A 21,433-nucleotide genomic window follows, 5' to 3' on the forward strand; every position below is an offset into this window, starting at 1 on the left:
GAAAATACCTAACACACAAAATAAAGACAGAATTTTAAAGGCCACGAAAAGAATCAAATTACATTCAGGGGGAAACCAATAAGAATATCAGCAGATTTTTCAATACAGACCCTGAAAGCTAGAAGGGCCTGGAACAACATATTTCAAGCTCTGAAAGAACATGGTTGCCAACCAAGAATCCTATACCCAGCAAAACTAACCTTCATATTTGATGACGAAATAAGATCCTTCCATGATAAACAAAAGCTAAAGGAATTTACAAAAAGAAAACTGGCATTGCAGAACATTCTCAGCAAAATATTCCATGAGGAAGAGATGAAAAACAAAGAAGCAAATCAGCAAAGGGAGGAACTACCCTAAAGGAATAGCCAAATAAAGGAGAAACCAAATCATGTCAAAAAACAAAAATGAGTCAAATGACTGGGAATACAAATCGTATCACAATAATAACCCTGAATGTTAATGGCCTGAACTCATCAATCAAAAGACATAGACTGGCAGATTGGATTAAAAAGACAAATCCAACAATATGCTGCCAGTGAGAGACTCATCTAAGAGAAAGATATATCCATAGACTAAAGGTGAAAGGATGGGAAAAAACATACCATGTACACAGACACAGCAAAAAAGCTGGAGTATCCATCCTCAATTCAGATAATGTGAACTTCAAGCCAAAACTAGTCAGAAGGGATAAAGAAGGACATTACATACTGCTTAAGGGAAGCATAAATCAGCAAGACATAACAATCATAAACATCTATGCCCCGAACATTGGCTCATCCGTGTACATCAAACAAATCCTTCTCAATTCCAGAAATCAAATAGACCACAACACAATAATACTATGCGATTTTAACACACCTCTCTCACCGCTGGATAGATCTTCCAAACACAAATTGAATAAAGAAATCATAGATCTCAGTAACACAATCAACAATCTAGACTTAATCGACATATAAAGAATATACCATCCAACAAAGAACAAATATACTTTCTTCTCAGCAGCACATGGATCCTTCTCTAAAATAGACCATGTTTTATGCCACAAAGCTACTATTAGCAAATACAAGAAGATAGAGATACTACCTTGTACTCTATCAGATCATAATGTATTGAAATTAGAAATAAATGACAGAATAAAAAACAGAAACTTCTCCAATACCTGGAGATTAAATAATACACTATTATATGATGAATGGATAACAGAAGACATCAGGAGGGAAATGGAAAAATTCTTAGAGGTAAACGACAACAAAGACACATCATATCAAAATCTCTGGGACACTATGAAAGCAGTACTTAAAGGAAGATTTATTTCATGGGGCGCATTCAACAAAAGAAGTAGAAATCAACAAATAAATGACAATACTACAGCTCAAAGCCCTAGAAAAAGAAGAGCAGACTAACACCAAAAGTAGTAGAAGACAGGAAATAGTTAAAATCAGAGCTGAAATCTACGAAATTGAAACAAAAGAAACAATCGGAAAAATTAACAAAATAAATAGTTGGTTCTTTGAAAAAATAAACAAAATTGATAAACCCTTAGCCACACTAACAAAGAGAAAGAGGGAGAAAACTCAAATTACTAAAATTCGGAATGAACAAGGAAATAACACAACAGACACAAGTGAAATACAAAACATAATTAAAAGCTATTTTGAAAATCTATACTCCAACAAAACAGAAAACTTCAAAGACATCAACAAGTTTCTAGAGACATATGAATTACCTAAACTGAACCAGGAGGACATACACAACTTAAATAAATCAATTTCAAGCAATGAAATAGAAGAGGTCATCAAAAGCCTACCAACAAAGAAAAGTCCGGGACCAGATGGGATCTCAGCCGAGTTCTACAAAACCTCTAAAGAAGAGCTCATTCCAATACTCCTCAAAGTATTCCATGAAATAGAAGAGGAGGGAACCCTCCCAAACTCATTCTATGAAGTCAATATTACCCTGATACCTAAACCAGACAGAGACACATTGAGGAAAGAAAATTTCAGACCAATATCTTTAATGAATATCGATGCAGAAATTCTCAACAAAATTTTAGCAAATCGCATACAAAAACATATTAAAAAGATAGTGCACCACGATCAAGTGGGTTTTATCCCAGGGATGCAAGGTTGGTTCAACATCTGGAAATCAATAAATGTCATTCACCATATCAACAGACTAAAAGTTAAGAATCACATGATTATTTCAATAGATGCAGAAAAAGCATTCGATAAAACACAGCATCCCTTCATGCTTAAAACACTAGAAAAAATAGGGATAGTGGGAACATTCCTTAACATTGTAAAGGCCACCTATGCTAAGCCCATGTCCAATATCATTCTAAATGGTGAAAAACTGAAAGCATTCACCCTAAAAACTGGAACAAGGCAGGGATGCCCTCTTTCACCACTTCTATTCAACATTGTTCTTGATACTCTAGCCAGAGCAATTAGACAAACCAAAAATTAAAGGGATACGAATTGGAAAAGAAGAACTCAAACTATCCCTGTTCACTGATGACATGATTATATATTTAGAGGAACCTGGAAATTCCACCAGAAAACTCTTAGAACTCATAAGTGAATTCAGTAAAGTAGCAGGTTACAAGATCAATGCTCATAAATCTAATGCATTTTTATACATAAGTGATGAATATTCAGAAAGAGAAATTAGGAAAACTACCCCATTCACAATAGCATCGAAAAAAATAAAATACTGGGAATCAATCTAACAAAAGAGGTGAAAGACCTCTACAATGAGAACTACAGAACACTAAAGAAAGAAATTAAATAAAACCTTAGAAGATGGAAAGATCTCCCATGTTCTTGAATAGGCAGAATTAATATTGTCAAAATGGCCATACTACCAAAAGTGCTATACAGATTCAATGCAATTCCAATTAAAATCCCAATGATGTACCTTACAGAAATAGAGCAAGCAATTATGAAATTCATCTGGAAGAACAAAAATCCCAGAATAGCTAAAGCAATCCTCAGTAGAAAGAGCAAAGCAGGGAGTATCGTAGATCTTCAACTCTATTACAAAGCAATAGTAACAAAAACAGCATGGTATTGGTACCAAAATAGACAGGTAGATCAATGGTACCGAATAGAGGACACGGACACAAACCCAAATAAATACAATTTTCTCATACTAGACAAAGGGGCCAAAAATATGCAATGGAGAAAAGATAGCCTCTTCAACAAATGGTGCTGGGAAAACTGGAAAACCATATGCAACAGAATGAAACTAAACCCCTATCTCTCACCCTGCACGAAACTCAACTCACAGTGGATCAAGGACCTTGGAATCAGACCAGAGACCCTGCATCTTATAGAAGAAAAAGTAGGTCCAAACCTTCAACTTGTTGGCTTGGGATCAGACTTCCTTAGCAGGACTCCCATAGCCCAAGAAATAAAAGCAAGAATCAACAACTGGGATAGATTCAAACTAAAAAGCTTTCTCTCAGCCAAGCAAACTATCAGTAAAATGAAGAGAGAGCCTACAGAGTGGGAGAATATCTTTGCCACTCATACTTCAGATAGAGCACTAATTTCCAGAATCTATAAAGAACTCAAAAAACTCTATACCAAGAATACATATAATCCAATCAACAAATGGGCTAAGGAAATGAACAGACACTTCACAGAAGAAGATGTACACACAATCACAGATATATGAATAAATGTTCAACATCTCTAGTAATAAGAGAAATGCAAATCAAAACTACACTAAGATTCCATCTCACCCCAATTAGAATGGCAATTATCAAGAACACAAGCAACAATAGATGTTGGCGAGGATGTGGGGGGGAAAGGTACACTCATACATTGCTGGTGGGGTTGCAAATTAGTGCAGCCACTCTGGAAAACAGTATGGAGGTTCCTCAGAAAGCTTGGAATGGAACCACCATTTGACCTAGCTATCCCACTCCTTGGCCTATACCCAAAGGACTTAAAATCAGCATACTAGAGAGATACAGCCACATCAATGTTCATTGCTGCTCAATTCACCATAGCCAGATTGTGGAACCAACCTAGATGCCCCTCAGTTGCTGAATGGATAACGAAATTGTGGCATATATATACAATGGAATATTACTCCACCATGAAGAATGATAAAATTATGGCACTTGCTGGCAAATGGATGAAATTGGAGAATATTATGCAAAGTGAGATAAGCCAATCTCAAAAAACTAAAGGACGAATGATCTTGCTGATAAGCAGATTAGTACATATAATGGGGGGTGGAAGGGGTTAGCATTAGGGTTAGGGTTTGGTTTAGGTTTAGGGATAAGGAGGGTGGTAAGAATGGAGGAAGGAAGGACTGTATAGAGGGAAAAAAGGGGTGGGAGGGGTGTGGGGGAAGGGAAAAAAAATAACAGAGTGAATCAAACAACATTACCCTATGTAAATTTATGATTACACAAATGATATGCCATGACTCCATGTACAAATAGAGAAACAACATGTATCCCATTGGTTTACAATAATAAAAAAAAAGAACTAATGTATTAATCACATGTAGAGATGAAGGAGCAGAGGTAAACGTTAAAAACATACACAATTTATTCAGTGAAATAATAGAAAATTTCTGAAATCTTGGGATGGATATGGACACCTGGGAACAGAAGGCATCTAGAACTCCAAATAAACATGATAAGAAAAATCCTCTCAACATTATAATATAATTAAACTGCCCAAAGTACAAAATAAAAAAAAGAATATTGAAAACTGCAAGAGAGAAGTTCCAGATCATGTATGAAGGCCAACCCACCAGAATAACAGCAGATTTCTCAACAGAAATGCTAACGGCCAAGAAGACATGGGATGATATATATCAAGCCTGAAAGAAAACAACTTCTAACCTAAATTATTGCATCCAGCAAAATTATCCTTCAGAATGAAAAACTAGATAAAGATCTTCCAAGATCAGCATTAACTAAAGAAATTCATGACCACTAAACTAGCATTAAAGAATATACTTAAGGAAATTCTGTACCCAGAAGATGAAGCATGATAAACATAATCACAAAAACACAGGAAAGAATAAATCTTCCTAGAAGATTTAGTTTCTATTCTAGAAGAGTTGAAACAGAAATGAGAATTAGGATATAAACATTAGTAATTCAGTAAACATCAAAACTCTAAGATGGATATAGAAGAAAGATAAGAACATATAGTATTCAAAAACACCAGAAGTAAAACAACAAGATGATAGGAATTAGTACATACCTTTTGATAATAATCTTGAATGTAAATGGTCTTAATTCTCTAGTTAAAGATGCAGTCTGGCTGATTAGATTTAAAACAAAGATTCAACAATTTTCTTCCTGCAAGAAATTCACCTCACTATGGCAAAGATGCACAGACTGAAAATGAAAGGATCAAAATGATATCTCAAGCAAATGGAATTCAAAAGCAAGCAGGAGTAGTTATAGTCAGATTGAAAAAAATTGAGTTTGAGTCAAAATAGCCGTAAGAGACAAAGAAGATCACTATATATTGATAAAAGAAACAATCCATAAGAAGATGTAACAAATGTAAATATATATGTAATGAACTTTGAAGCACCTGATTTTATAGAAGAAACACTACTAGACACAAAGGGAGAAATAGACCTCAATACAATGATAGACCATGGCTTTAATATGGTACTTTCATCAATAGATAGATCATCCATACAAAAATATTAACAAAGAAACATCAGAGCTAGATTGCACCATAGATTAAACTGATTTAACAGACATCAACAGAATATGCCATGCAACAACTACCATATACATGTTCTTTTCATCAGCTCCTAGGACCTTTTCCAAAGTAGATCATACATTAAACTATAAGGCAGGTCTTAATACATACAAAAATCAACAAAAAAACAAAAATAATTTCCTTTAACCTTCCAGATTATACTGGGATAAACTAGATATTAATAGCAAGATAAACTATAGAAACTATATAAAAACATGGAGATTAAAGAATATGCCTTTGATCAAAAACTGAGTCATTGAAGCATCAGGGGAAATGTAAAAATTCCTAGAATTGGATGAAAATGAAAATATAACATATCAGAATATATGGAATACAATTAAAACAGTACCAAGAGGGCTAATTTTACCTAGGGGTGCGTACTTAAAAAAACAAACAACTGTGAGTTATCTTTCAAATAAATAACCTAATAATGCAACCTTAAGGTCTTAGAAAGAAAGAATCAAACAAAACCAAACATAATAGAAAGAAATAAATAGAAAAGATCATAAATAAACTAAATAGACCAGTACAAAGGATCAATGAAACAAAAAGTTGGTTCTTTGAAAAGATGAACAAGATCTACAAACTCTTAGCCAAAGTAACCAAAATAAATAAATTTAGAGACAAAAATGGATATTACAACAGATATCACTGAAATACCATGGAGTATACTCATTATATATAATGAGGGACTATTTTGAAAAAAATACATTCCAATAAAATGGAAAATCTAAAAGAAATTGACTAATTTCTATATATGTATGACCTACCAAATTGAACCAAGAGGATATTAAAAACCTAAACATAAAAATGACAAGTGATAAGACTGAATCAGTAATAAAATATTCCTCAAAAAAGAAAAATCAGAGGACTGGTTGAATTCTTGTTCAATTTTACCAGACCTTTAAAGAACTAACATTAATGCTCCTCAAACTGTTCTTTAAAATGGAAATGGAATGAACCCTTCCAAACTCATTCTATAAAACCAGTATTACTCTGCTATCAAATCCTGAAGAAAACTGAGGACAAATATTCTTGATAAACATAGATTCAAATATCCTCAGTAATATACTTAGAAAAGTTCAACAATCTATTTAAAAGATCAGACACTATGATCAAATTGGTTTCATTCCAGAATGCAAGGATGATTCAATACACACAAATCAATAAACATAATATACAATTTAAATAGAATCAAAGATAAAAACTGCAAGATCACCTTAAAAGATGCAGAAAAAGTCTTTGATAAAATTCAATATCTCTTCATGGTAAGTCCTGAACAAAGCAGGTATATAAGGATCATAACTCAACATAATGGTTCTATATGACAAACCCATAGCCAACATCACACTGCATGGGGAAAAACAAAGCATTTCCCCCCAAATCAGTAATGAGGCAATGTATCCACTCTCACCACCCCATTCAATATAGTATTTGAAAAATTTTTTTTTCAGAGCAATCAAGCAAGAAAAAGAAATAAAAGAGATATAAATAGAAAAAGAAGTCATCAAATCACCCCTGTTTATAGATGACATGATTCTATACTTTGAAGGTAGTTAGAGATTCCACCTAAAACTTAAAACTGATGAACAAATTCAGCAAAGTAGCAGGCTACAAAATTAACATACAAAAATGAGTAGGTTTTTTGTGCATCAATAAATAACTCACCGGGAAAAAAATCAGCACAACAATCCCATGAACAATAGCCTAAAAGAATACCTAGGAACAAACCTAATCAAGGAAGCAAAAGAAGTCTACAATGAAAATTATAAAACACTGAAGAAAGAAATGGAAGAAGACCCTAGAAGATGAAGAAATCTCCATGTTTATAGATTGGGAGAATTAACATTGGTAACATTGCCATATTCCTGAAAGAAATCTACAGATTAAATGCAATCCCCATTAAAATACCAAATGCTATTCTTTGAAGAACTAGAAAAACTAATCCGAAAATTCGAATGAAGCAAAAAAGATTCCAATAGCCAAAACAATCCTGAGCAAAAACAGCAATGTTTGAGACACCACAGTAATCAATTACAAAATATACTACAGAGAGAGAGAGAGAGTAATAAAAACAGCAATGCAGACCAAGGGAACGGACAAGAGGACCCATAAATAAACCCATGCATCTCTAACCATGTGGTCCTCAAAATTGGCATCGAAACACATTGAAGAACAGACAGCTTCTTTAGTAAATAATGCTGGGAAAACTGAATGTCCACATGTAGAAGACTGCAACTATATCACTCTCTCACACTCTATACAAAAATCAATTCAAAATGGGTCAAAGACCTTAATGTGAGTCCTGAACATCTGAGACTATTAGAGGAAAACATAGGGGGAAGATTTAAAGATCTAAACACAGGTAACAATTTCCTGAATAGGGTTCAAGTAGCTGAGAAATAAAAGCAAGTGTTGATAAATAGGATTACATAAATTAAACAGCTTCTGCACAGCAAAGGAATCAACAGAATGAAGAGACAGCATATAGAATAGAAGAAAATCTTTTCTAGCTGTTCATCTGACCAAATTAATGTTCAGAATATATAATGAACTAAAAAAAAAAAATCAAGTCACAGAGTAAAAAAAAACAAAACAAAACAAGGCAAATGGCCATAATCTCTGCCTCTCAAGACACTGAGGGAGAAGACTCTCAAACTCAAAGCCTACCTGGGCACCTTAATTGGACACTGTCTCAAAATACACAAGGGCAGGGAGGGGTATAATTCACCAGTAGAGGGCTTTGCCTCACATGTGTGCAGCCCTGGGTTGATTCCTCAGTACCTGAAAAAAATGGGCAAATAATCTGAACACCGTCACTTCTCAGATGAAGGCTAAATGGTCAAATAAATATGTTGAAAAAATGCTCAATATCCTCAGTCATTGTGGAAATGCACATTAAACCTACATTAAGATTCTACCTCACCCCAATCAGAATGGCTATTAGCAAAAAACACCCAAAACAAAGAACTCTTCTAATATGGATATGGAGAAAAAAGAACCCTTGTACACTGTTGATGGGAATGTGGCAATGTAAACTGGTACAATCACTAGGGCACCGTATGAGGTTCCTTAAAAAAACTAAAAATAGAACTACTGTATGAGCCAGTTATGCCACTTTTGGGTATACATAAGAAATACTTGCATACCTATTATTGAACCAGTATTCACAATAGCCAAGTTATAGAACTGAACTAGGTGCCTATAAACAGATGAATGGATAAAGAAAATAAAAGATATATACACAATGGAATATTATTCAGCCATGAAGAATGAAATCATGTCATTTTTTTAGGAAAACAGATGAAACTGGAGGTCATCATGTTAAGTGAAATCAGCTGAAAACAAAAATTCAAGTATGACATGTTTCAATTCCCAAAACCACCAAAAAAAAAAAAAAAGTATGGCATGTTTTCTTTCATATGTGGAAACTTTAAAAAAGGGACTATTAGAGAAGGTGGAGGGGAAGTGAGGGTAATAGGGAAAGAAGATAAAATTAAAGCACAATATATGCATATATGGAAATGTCACAGTTAAGCTGATTAATTTGTTTAATTAACAAATTAACATTTATATTAAAAATATGTACACTTAAAAAAATAAATAATCTTTACCTGAAGTTTGTTGAATCATATATTCTGCATGCTCCTGGCTTACCACATTTCAAAGTTCCCCAATGTAAACAGGTAGAGTCCACTAACGCTCCAAAATATATAGGTGCTGGAATGCCAGCTACAATTATCAGAGAAAGAAAAATTCATCAACAAAGTAAGACTTAAGAAACATTATTTTTAGGGAATTATTTCAATTCTCCCTATATGAATAACAAACATGGTATAAAAATATAAATCAAATATTGTAAATTTTATTTTTACAAATGTTCAGTTACTTATACTATAGTTTCTAGATTATAGAAGATAAGCCAGGATGAATAAAATGCAACAAAATTATTGATAGAATAAGACAGTAAATTAAAGTGACTTGTATTTTCTGAAATGTTTTGGGTCAATCATGTGTACATTTCATTTTAACAAAACATTTCCTATTTATTTTCAAATATTATTAAAGAAAGGTGTAATTAAGTTCAGATGGGACCCTTTCAAATGAAAGGGAGAATTTATCTTCTTATATACTTCATTCTCAACTCTAATTAAGAATTGCTCATAAACAGAAGGCATATTCCTAGACTGTTATTCTGAGAAAATTATTTCATTTATTGTTTATTACTATGTATGATGCTAGGAAAAATAACTAATCCTACCAAATATTCTTGTGCAAAATGCATGTAATCCCACACCAAGAGACTTCTCTTCAGACTTGATACACCTAATAAAAAAATAAAGAAATTCATAAATAAGCAAAAGTAAAGATTTTAAGCCTATTATAGTTTCTGAAAAAGATTATGACTGCTACTAACAAACATGGAATATTTGAAAAAATGTACTTGCATGCTCATGCCTTGGTTATTTAGGGTCTGATTATTCAGCTTGTACCCACATAGGAGCCCCATTTCCGGCCACTGGAATTTCACCCATCACTTTTTGCTCATTCAGGTGTGTGGAGAGACACTTATCAGTGAGCTACATTCTTGGTCCTTTTTAAATTTGAGATAGGTTCTCACTGTGTAATCAAGACTGTACTTGAACTTAAAATCCTTCTGCCTCAGCCTCTGAGTAGCTTGGATTACAGGCCTGTGCCATCATACCTAACTTGCTCATTCACTCAGAAGAATATATTTCATTTCAATTAATTTTCATCCCAGTATCTTCATATTGATAGTAGTAGTTCTTGATTTGAAAGGTTTAACCATAAGCCTAAAGCAAAAACAGTGCATCGCTAGCTTTATTAAAATTATCTGCATTAATAAAATATAGGAAATTTAAGATAAAGGAAATACAACTTATATGAGTAAATATAAGAAAGAAGAAAAGCAATAATAAAAACTTTCCAAAGAAAGGGATCTTTAAAAACCTCAAAGCAAACGTATTCTAAGTGATTTGGCATAATTCCAAGAGTTGAACAGAGATTTCTCCATTCTCTGAAAAAATTTCTTCACCTTTTCATTGTCGTCTGGAATATCCATTTGTGGAAATTTACACTCTGGACAACATTGGAGGGTGAAGACTATACTCCAAAGGTATTTTTGATGTCCCACTCACCTCTGCATTGACATGGCTATGTGCTCAAAAAATTCACTTTAAGAACTCTCCTGTGCTATGTTTCCTTTTCTGATTAACTCAAAGTTGAAAAACATAAAAGCTTCTTCCTTCACAACAGAATATAACAGATTTTTAGCAAAAACCGCATTTTATTAGTATTTTCTTGGTACAGATATTATACTGGATACAATAATTCTACAACCTTAAAAAGTGAGATGTCATTGATCAAGAGATCACCTATCTGATGGAGAAGTTAAAGCAGTTTAAAATGTTCTCCAAATTTTATTATTACTTGACATTGATAAGAGCATCATTTTCTAGAGTCCAGGAAAAAGAAAAAATTAGAATGTAAATTTTGGAGAAAATGCTGAGAGAAATTTAAATTTTTATTTAAAAATGGCAAACTAATGTAGAGAATGCATCCCTTCACCATCACTGTAGAGGATTCCAAAATCCTCTAATGGAAAATAATAGAAAATAGGTATAAATGTGTCATTTAAAAAATCCAGAAGTTAAACTTCATAATATGATCTTGGCAAGAGATGGCAGAAGAGTAGAAACAAAGAAATCATGAAAGCATGATTAAGTACTTGTTTTATCAGAGAGTAGATATTAATAATTAAAAGTTTTTAAATTGATGAGCAAAGAATAAATACAGTTAAGAATCTCAATATTCAAATTTCAAACAGGTCAACTGTTTGAAAAGTGTAACTTTCAGCACTCTGTGGTACAGCATGTGCTTAGCATTCATGAAACCCTGGGTTCAATTCCCTGCACACACACGTGCACGTGCATGCACACACACACACACACACACACACACACACACACGATTTATATAACTTCCAAAGGAACAGAAAGAAATCCAATCAATACAAAGGGAAGAAAAAACAAAAATGTGCAGAGTCCTACCACAATAATTATAATAAATACGAATGAGTTAAATTCACCAGTCTCAGAAAAGCAAATCTAGCAAGTTGTGTAAGAAGTAAAATGTAAGATTGAAAATAAAGAGAAGATAAAAGACATAGTAGGTATGACATGAGCCATAAGAAAGCTAGAACTATAATTTTAAAAAGAAAAAATTGAATTCCCTAAAAGACTAAGTGATAAAGAATAAATGTCAGTTGGATACAACTAGCTCCAGTGTATGAGGTGGAGGTAGAGGACAAAAGTACAACGGAAACTAGACCAGTAATGTCTAAAACAAAAAACCCAGCAGGAGTGGCATAAGGGAACTGATCCAATTCTGTTCACTGTCCCAGAGAGACAGTTACAATCACCATGTACCTCAGCAGAGTTGAGAGAGCTGGGGTTCAAGTTCAGGTAGAAAATGAAAGGAAGTATATTGGGATGTCTGCTCCACCTGTGGGACACTGGAGCAGATGTGATAACGTTGAATGTTACAGAATTTCCTAAAATGGCTTCAGTAACTGCTCACCCTACCTTACATCAGTCCCTTTACTCCAAAGCAGCTAGGGGAAGTGTGGGGTCCTTAGCAGTGTTGGCTGCTTCTCACTACTTGCTATATGTGACCAAATTCAGGAGACATTCCTATGCTCTAAGGCACCTGGACCTCTATGGAAGAATTACAGGCCTATTTTCAGGAACTGGGGATGAAACATGCTGTTTACAAGCAGTCTTTTACAGAATTAGACAGTATGACCTTCACTGTCAGAATGAGGGACACAGTGCTATCCACAGCCCCAGCCCATCCATCCATTTATGGTGCCCTGGTATTAATATTATCCCCATTGGCAGGGAAGCACCTTCAGTCAGCAGAGCAAATTATAGCAGATTTAGGGGAGAAGGAAATAATACCACTGAAAAGGGGAGATTAAAACCCAGCCAAAGCTGGAAGGGCCTCTTCAAATCTCCCATAAACAGATATAGGTGGATTTAGTAGCAGTAGGAGTAGATGAAAGTAAAATAGATAAACACCTTAGTGATGCTCTGGTACAATCATAAAAGCAATTGCCAAAGGACAAAAGATTTCAGCCCTTAATTCCCAAGAACAAAAAGGAAAAGGATACAGTGAGAAATACAGAATGGACTCCTGCTCCAAAATGAGGTAAAGACAAACCTTTCCTATTAGGGGACATAATAAAAGCAAAGCCCATGGTTTCCCCTGAGTCTTGCAACCCATGGTTGTGGAATGACTAGAGGGGAGGTTGAGAAACAGGGGTCTGAGCCATGTCTCGGACAGGAGGTTGTATATAGAACTAGCAACAGACTGGTCTTCAAAAAATATTCATAGAGTAAAAGCACTGGTGGACAACGGAGCTAAATGTACATTGTTATAAGGTAATCCTGACAAATTACTAAGCAGGTTAACTGCTATTGATGGATCTGGGGGAAAATCAGTGAGCATTCAAGTTGTAACGCTCACACTGCTGGGATGCCTGCCACTCACCCACTACTTGATATTCATAGCTCCATTCCTGAATATATTATGGTGTTGTTATCTTATAAAGTAAATGTCCACAACTACAATAGGGGAGTTCAATTTACATTGCTGGGAGATTAAGCATGTGCCAGCTTTAAGGCAATATTAGGGGACATAGAGAACACCTTCCCATTGGCTGGAGAGTTACCACCAAAACTTACCAGCTTTCCAGTGGACACAAAAAAATAACAGAGACCATATATAAATCGGCTAAAGCAAACATAATTCATCTAACCCATAATTCTTCTAACTTCCCTGGTAAAAAGGCTGGTAAGAAAGTCATATGGAATGTGGCACATGACAGTATATAATAGGGAATTAAATATGGTGATCTCTCCAATTTATGCAGTCATTCCCAGCAAAGGCACCAATCTGGAAGAGCTTAGTATTCAATTGGGAACGTACCATTTTGTTCTAGAGCTTGTTAATGTCTTCTCTAGCATAGATATAACCCTTGAGAGTCAAGACCCATGTGCCTTCAGGTAGGAAAGCAGACAATGATCTTTTACCATGTTACCTACCTCAAGGATCTCTCCATAAATCCCACCATGTGTCACAGTATGAGAGTGTTAAGATTTAGAAACCTGGTCCTGCCCTCCACTGGTGAACATGTTTCATTATATTGATGCTTCCGATTATCTTTCAGTGCTCAATGAGACTGCACCCATGCTTTTGACTTATTTGCAAGGGAGAGGATGGGCTATGAACCTGACAAATTGTAGGGCCCTGGCTTACGAGTGAAATTCTTGGGTGTTGTCTGGTTAGGAAAGACAAAGCTTATGCCTCAGGCTACAATAGATAAAAGTTCAAGTTTTCCGCTTTCCAATATAGTAGCAAATACGAGAAACTGTGGAGCTACTGGGATATTGGAGGACTTCCATCTCTTATCTGGCTTGGATACTACAATCCATATATAATTTGTATAGGAGGATTCAGTACAGGACTGGACTGACTAGCATACTGAGGCATTTAACAAGGTCAAATGAGCAGTGAAACAAGTACAAGCCCTGGGGATGACCATCAAAACCTGCTGAGCTTATTGTCCATGTCACTCCAGAAGGCTCTAGATGGGGTTTATGGCCATGGATTAAGTGTCATAAGACCCCCACTGGATTTTGGTCACAGTTATGGAAGGGGGTGAAGGAATGTCATAGCCTGTTGGAAAACAATTGTGTGCTACTGATGTCACCGGAGAAGCAGCAGTAAAGGTTGTGGCCACCCACACCAGCAGATGGCAAGAGCAAATGGCCAAGGCCTAGTTCCAATGGCAACCACTATGAAATGGGAAAAACACCTTGACAGCAAGAAATAAATGCCACTGCACCTCTCACTTAGAATGTCAACAGCTCTTGGGACCAATCACATATGGAGCAGGAAAGGACAAAAGGCCAGAAGACACATGTTTGCTCCCTTCAACCATACATGAAGGACAGCCTCCAATACCATAGTCAGCCTGGTACACTGAAATATCAGAAGAAGAAACCCCCCAGAGCTACAGCTAGAGAGCTAGTGACTAATACTGATAGATTCCCGGTGACTACAATCTATCATCCAGGGACTGGATCATCAAAGGAGAAGAACACAACAGTCATAGGGCTTAATTGTGAATGGTATGGATGGTTATTCCTCATTAAAGTGAGACATTAACTATCTGTACCAAAATTTGGCCATATTCAGAGGACTTACAGTGTGGCTGCCCAGTGGCAAAAATAGTGGAAAACAGCTATGGGAAGGCATTTGGTGTTGTGTCCAAGCCTAAGTCATCAGAACACACCATATGATTGTCTATTGCCCTCCCCAATTCCCAGGCAGTGATGAGGCCGTTCAACAACTGAAGATAAGATAATTCAAGGAAGCTCCAACAGAAAATTGCCACTTATTTTCAGCACAGGTTAAAGCATACAGGTCAAAAGAATATGTGGGTAGCTATAACATGCAGGGAATTGCCCACAAAGATGTTTGATATCATTGCTGCATGCAAGAACTGTCTTTCCTGCTCTTAGCACTACCCACAATGACTGGATATCACCAGGGGTCATATCAAACAAGGTGACACTCTTTAGAGATGGCAGATAGATTACATTAACCCTCTTCCATTATCTTAAGAAACCAAATATACTTTGATTTGTATGGATACAGTTGAAGCCTTCATGCAAGCATTCCCCTGCAAGAAAGTCAACCAAAGGACTGCTATTAAGGGGCTGTTTCAGTGACTGATCCAATCAAGTGACATATATTGCACACTACAGGTAATTGAGATTGACCAAGGAACTAATTTTACAGGTCATGGCATGTAATAGTGGACTGAAGAACAGGGCACATGATGGATTTTCTACCTGCCATACGGTGCAACAAGAGCTGGGTTAATTTAAATAATGAACGGTTTGCTAAAATAAGGGTTAAAGACTGTTAAGGCTTAGATATGATGTATCCCCCAAAAGTTCATAAGTAAGACAATACAAAAAAAGTTTGAGGTGAAAGGATTCAGTTATGAGAGCACTTGAATGATTAACTGGGTGGTAACTATAGGCAGGTATGGTGTGGCTAGAGAAGATAGGTCGCTGAGGACATACTTTGGAGTTTATATTTTTTCCCTGGTGAGTGGAGATCTCTGCTTGCTGATTGCCATGTCTGAGTTGCTTTTCTCCACCACTCACTTCTGCCATGATGTTCTGCCTCACTTGGGTCCAGAGCAATGAAGTCGGCCAAATATGGACTGAGACCTTAGAAACCATGAGCCCCAAATAAACTTTTCCTCCACTAATTGTTCTGGTCAGGTCTTTTGGTCACAGTGATGAAAAAGCTGACTAAAACAAAGATCAAAAATAACTATACAGAGGTGGAATATTCATGTGCCTGAGTCACTGAGGGCGTTAAATGAAAAACCCAGACATCAGTGGCCTGCAGTCATTTCTTATGTTCCCACACCCCATGGCTGCCAGCATCAATATTACAAATAAAGGACACATCTACTGGACATATTCTTAAACTTGCTTGGGGCATGAGCAACAATTTATTGTTGCCAACTCAAGACATCACATCTCAGAAGGAAGCATTAGTTGGTCATGGACTGTACAAATAGGCACCCAGTGGTTCACTTTATTGACACCTTGAGGGGAAAGGGAACATCTAAATTTACAAGTAAAGCCCACCGTGATGGGAACCTGGCCCTCACAAGTACAAGTGGTATTACCCTCAGGTGTCACCAACTGAGGAGCACTTGTATCAGTTATGACAGTTATGTATTTCAGAGGTGTCTTACTCTTCCTATGCCCCCACAGTGCAAACAGATTGGTCTGGTGTACTTGCCCAGGCAAGCCTATTGTGCCAGTTACTTAACTAACACAATATAGTACAGTGGCCTGTATACTGCCTCATGGAGCTATGCTGCCATTTCCGGTGCCCATTAAACACTCATCATATTCTCCATAGGTTAGTAACAAGTTTTCCTGGACTGGGCCACAGAAATTGCATATCATGCCAACAGACTGTTAGATCTGCTTAGAACTCCCTGTGACTGCAACACAAAGACTTCCCTGGGTAATACAACCTACAAATGAGATAGAATGGACTTGGTTAAAATAACTGCACTGAAAATACTTACCACAATGACCATCATATGATTACACTAAACAAAGAATTTTGCTTTACTTAGAGAGACACTGAATACTTCTCAAGTACCTGGGCATACTTATGTATGGAATGGGCTTCAGGGGATGTAGCAATTCAGGTTACAGTTAAAAAGACAGCTTTCCATTGTGTCACCCAATGTATTAATGATAACCAGATACTGAGCTTTACGCCTGACTCTGGTAAGAACAGTGAATGCAGCAGATATCCTTACCCCATCATCCCAGCAACTCATGGGATTTCCCCCTGCCATGGGGTGCACTATGGATATGTGGACCTGTGGATGACCTTGCCTTCCTTCCCATTGGATAGGATGATGTACATGGGGGCAGCCTTATAGCCCATCCCTAGTTCTGCCTCTTTTAGTATACACACCTAGTATCTGGGATAGCATCCAGCGCATCACACAAGGCAGTGCTATGCTGTGCCTCCTGGTGGTTCTATCCATTAGCTGTTCTTTCCCCACAAGCTGCAATGATTATGGAAAGACTCAGATCTCAGCTTTAGCCCCCCCATACTGCTCAAGCTCTCAGTCAGACTAAACATGTCATATACTTAAAAACTGAGAAAAACTCAGATTTTTTTTATAAAGGTGATTTTACAAAATAGGATAGTACTAGTTAGGCTTATGACTGCCCAAGCTGAACTATGTGCAGACTTGGAGACAGAATTCTGTGTGTATATACCTGGTAATGAACACAATATTGCCCATATTTCACCCCAAGTGTCTAAAAGAAAATGCCATTGATGTCTTTCAGTTGACTCATTCTCTGATTAACTTCCCTTCCTTTGACATGGTGCCTTATCTTTTATGTTATCTTAATAACCTTAGCATAATTGCTGATAGACTTTTGCTCCTTGCACTGATTTTGTAGGATATGAAAACAATGTGCCTCCAGAGCCCTGTCCTGAGGGCTTTGTGGAAGACAGGGGGTAGTGTAAGATTGCGAGGGACATTAAGGGGTTTCCAAGGCACTGAAGAGATGGAGCGTTGGGATAAACACTAATCAGTGCCTTAGAAGACTTGTTTGTGGTGGTGAGATAGAAGAATAATAAGGAATACAATCATGAAGGAAGCAGAGAAGGGAAACCAGCCACTTCCCTTATCTCCAATCTTTAGGTAGGGATCAAAGAAGAGTGACCTTGGTTGTAAAGTAAAAGAATATACTAATAAAACATCTGAAGAACTCCATCTGCCCAATGGGCATGCTACCATTCTATATATTTCCTGTTCTTGTCACCATGGGGTAGACCTACATTGTCTCTCAGCCTGCTGCTGCCAAGGTGTGAGTAATAAAATGTCCGAACCCTCTCTTCTCAATTCTCCAAGTATCTTTTTATGAGACCGGTAAACAGTTTGTGAGGGCTCTTGCAGCACTGGGGTTGAATGGTAAACTTTATGATAAACCAGTAAATGTAATAAAAGTGCCTCCCTGAGTTCTATAAGCCATTATAGCAAATATCCTAACCTGAAGATTTGTGGGAATCTCCAAACTATCATTAGTGGTCAAAAGCCCAGCTTTCCCACTCTCATTAATGGTAATGGAAGTCTTGTGGAAACTGAGTCCTTTAACTTTTGGGATCTGACGCTAACTCTAGGTTGATACTGTCAGAAATGAATGCCAGAGAATCGATGATTGTGATGGAATAAAACACAGCCTGGTATCAGAAGGCTTCTCTGTGCATAGAGAAACTTTTTCTCAGAGTATGTATGCATGTATACATATGTACGTATGCATTTTTATATATTTGTGTGTGTATCTAGGAAGCAACCTAATGAAATATCACCTACATGGAGAATCTTTTAAAATTCTATTCAAGTACAAAAAAGATATGGATATTGCAGTTTCACCAATATTTCATGTCCAGTTTTCTCCACCTGATCTGCAGAACCCATATAAACCAAATCAAAATTCATATGTAAGTATAAAAATCCATAAATAGCTAAATCAATTTGGGCAGAGATTAAGGCAAAATAAAGGTGACAAGATGAGTGGGCAAGGAAGTTACTATATGATATTTTAACATTTGCAATGCTGAAGTAATTAAATCAATATGACATTTAAGAATAGACAAATCTGTGAAATAGAAAAATATGAAAAATAGACCCATGTGAAAACTTAAGATATGCTAAAGGTGGCACCACCACCAAAGAACCTGTCATTTAGGTTATGATACTGATAAAATTACTTCATTATATGAAGATAAATAGCATTGGACATCTTTCTCTCTTATACCACATATAAAAATAGAGTTAAGATGGTTTTAAGAACTACATGCAAAAAATAAACTGAAATGTTATTAGGATAAAATTTAGGGGAATATTTTTATAAATTTAGAATTTGGAAATGCCTTTTAAATGTAACCACTCACCACCATAGAGCCAAACCATAAGGCAAAAAATTGTTATTCTTGAGTGCAATTGTTAGGATTTCATTTCATAAATACTATAGAAAAGTTAAAAGAAACATTAAAGACCAGAAGATAATTATGTCATTATATCAATCATGGTCATATCATTATATGAATTATAATTATACCATTGTTTCAATTATATCACATTGTTTATTACATTATATTATTATATCATTATATCATTTATTGCATGATATCTATAATTTATATGGTAATCATCCAAATCAGCAAGAGGGAGACAATGCAAATAGGAAATGGGGAAAACAAAGAATAAGCATCTTGATATAGAAATTCAAATAACTGAAAATTAGTTGAGATGCTTAACTTCGCTCACCAGAAAAATTACACAAAACATCAATGAGCCACCATTTTATACCATCTGGAACAGTCTACATTAGAAAGTTAGATAATTCCAAGTGTTATGGAGGCTATAAAGTGGGGGCAGGACATTCAGGCAGCGATGGTATAAGAACAACTCTTAAGTACTAGCAGTACTTGGTGACTTACTTTATCTATGCATGAACCTTAAAAAACTAGACTAAGGCATAGAGCACCACCATCTGTGTAAATATAAACACACCCAAAGGAAAACGCATATTGAAGGAAACATATCTATTCTACTTAAGTGGGTGCCTATGGTGAGTGAAAGTAGGCAATGAAATTTAAGACAAATGAATAAATAAATGAAGTAAAAAGAGAGAAAGCTTGCCCCAGCCCATAATGATATAAGGTCATGAACTATGATTAACTTAACTCTGCTTCTGAATTACAATGAGACAAGAAGAAAAGAAAGCAGGTGGCTAACTGTGTTCAGGACTGTTTACTAGGCATGAAGAGTGCTGTAACTGAAGGAGCACATGTTTCATATACCTAAGTGTGGAACGCGGCTCACCAATCTCCTGGTTTTAGAAAACCATTACTTGTGTCTCACAGTAGCCTTGTAAAAGAGTTGGGCATTTACTATTATGCCCATTTTTTATTAAAGAAAAATTGAGCTCAGAAAGTTCCAGGGACTCTGGTGAAAGGGGGGCTTCTGATAGTTTTATATTCTGTTGTCCTATAAGCTGAACCAGATGAAGTGGCTGCTAGACAACCACTCTTTACCTATCAAAACAAATATTTCATACGGTTAACCCTGAAATGGGCATTACACAATGAGAGATTCACTCATTCAATTCTAAGAAATAAGGAAGGAAAATAAGCAAGGAATAGGGAGGGAAACACCAACAGATGAACATTCGTATTATAACTTTAAAATTTCATAAGATTCAACAATGTTTAATATAAGACCCTTAATAAGCGTATTTAGGAACACAAGAGTTCTTAGATGTCATAAGCTCCAAATTACTTGGAAAAAGTTACAATAATAAATTACCAGAAAGAAATCTAAATAAAGAGAATTATTGTACCTCAGGAGAACCATATATCCAGGTATGGCAGCTAAAGAATAAATGAAACTGCTAATTGTCGACAAGATTAGAAAGTACTGGAGCATCATGGAGCAGTCATGGCCCTTATCACACAGCCCAAGAACTGCAGATGAATTTCCTGATGTTCGAATGCAGCTACAATTTTGGAACACCTGTCAAAAATAATAGATACTATTTAAGTAACAAGAATTTTGAACACAAATTTCAAAGTTTTTTACATAGTCAGTTGGATCCAGATGGAGATCTCTGGGGCTGGGGGTTTAGCTCAGTGGTAGAGCACTTGACTAGCATGTGTGAGACTGTGCATTATTCACACACACACACCAAGGGAAAAAAGGATGGAGAATGCTTATTCCTATATTCCCATCTCCTTTATGATGTCTTTCAGGATTGTAGATAAAACAAAGCATAGAATGTAGTTTCAAAAAAAATGGCATTTTTATGTAAATACATAGAGTAAATCTTCAATAGCTCAGCTATTCTAAATGCATACTTTAAAAAAATACTTATCTGCCACAACACAAAGTATGAACAAAAATCTATTCGACTGTTCAGATGCTTACACGTAAACAACACTGTATCCTCTCAAAATATAGTTTATTT

The 21,433-nt window shown here is 36.0% G+C and overlaps 1 protein-coding gene across 16 annotated transcripts in view; it reads right to left on the reverse strand.

The window, feature by feature from the left end:
- SLCO1A2 (solute carrier organic anion transporter family member 1A2) overlaps nucleotides 1-21,433 on the reverse strand; it is a 144,746-nt gene that overhangs the window by 28,681 nt on the left and 94,632 nt on the right. For all 16 annotated transcript variants that reach the window (XM_079141498.1, XM_079141490.1, XM_079141487.1 and 13 more), the window contains 3 exons: nucleotides 20,810-20,982; nucleotides 10,012-10,076; nucleotides 9,365-9,482 (listed from right to left, as the gene is read on the reverse strand). In XM_079141498.1, coding sequence (XP_078997624.1) covers nucleotides 9,365-9,482; nucleotides 10,012-10,076; nucleotides 20,810-20,982 — 356 coding nt within the window. The remainder of the gene's footprint in view (nucleotides 1-9,364; nucleotides 9,483-10,011; nucleotides 10,077-20,809; nucleotides 20,983-21,433) is intronic.

Source organism: Sciurus vulgaris, assembly GCF_902686455.1.
Source record: "Sciurus vulgaris genome assembly, chromosome: 5".
In the NCBI taxonomy this organism is placed as follows: domain Eukaryota; kingdom Metazoa; phylum Chordata; class Mammalia; order Rodentia; family Sciuridae; genus Sciurus; species Sciurus vulgaris.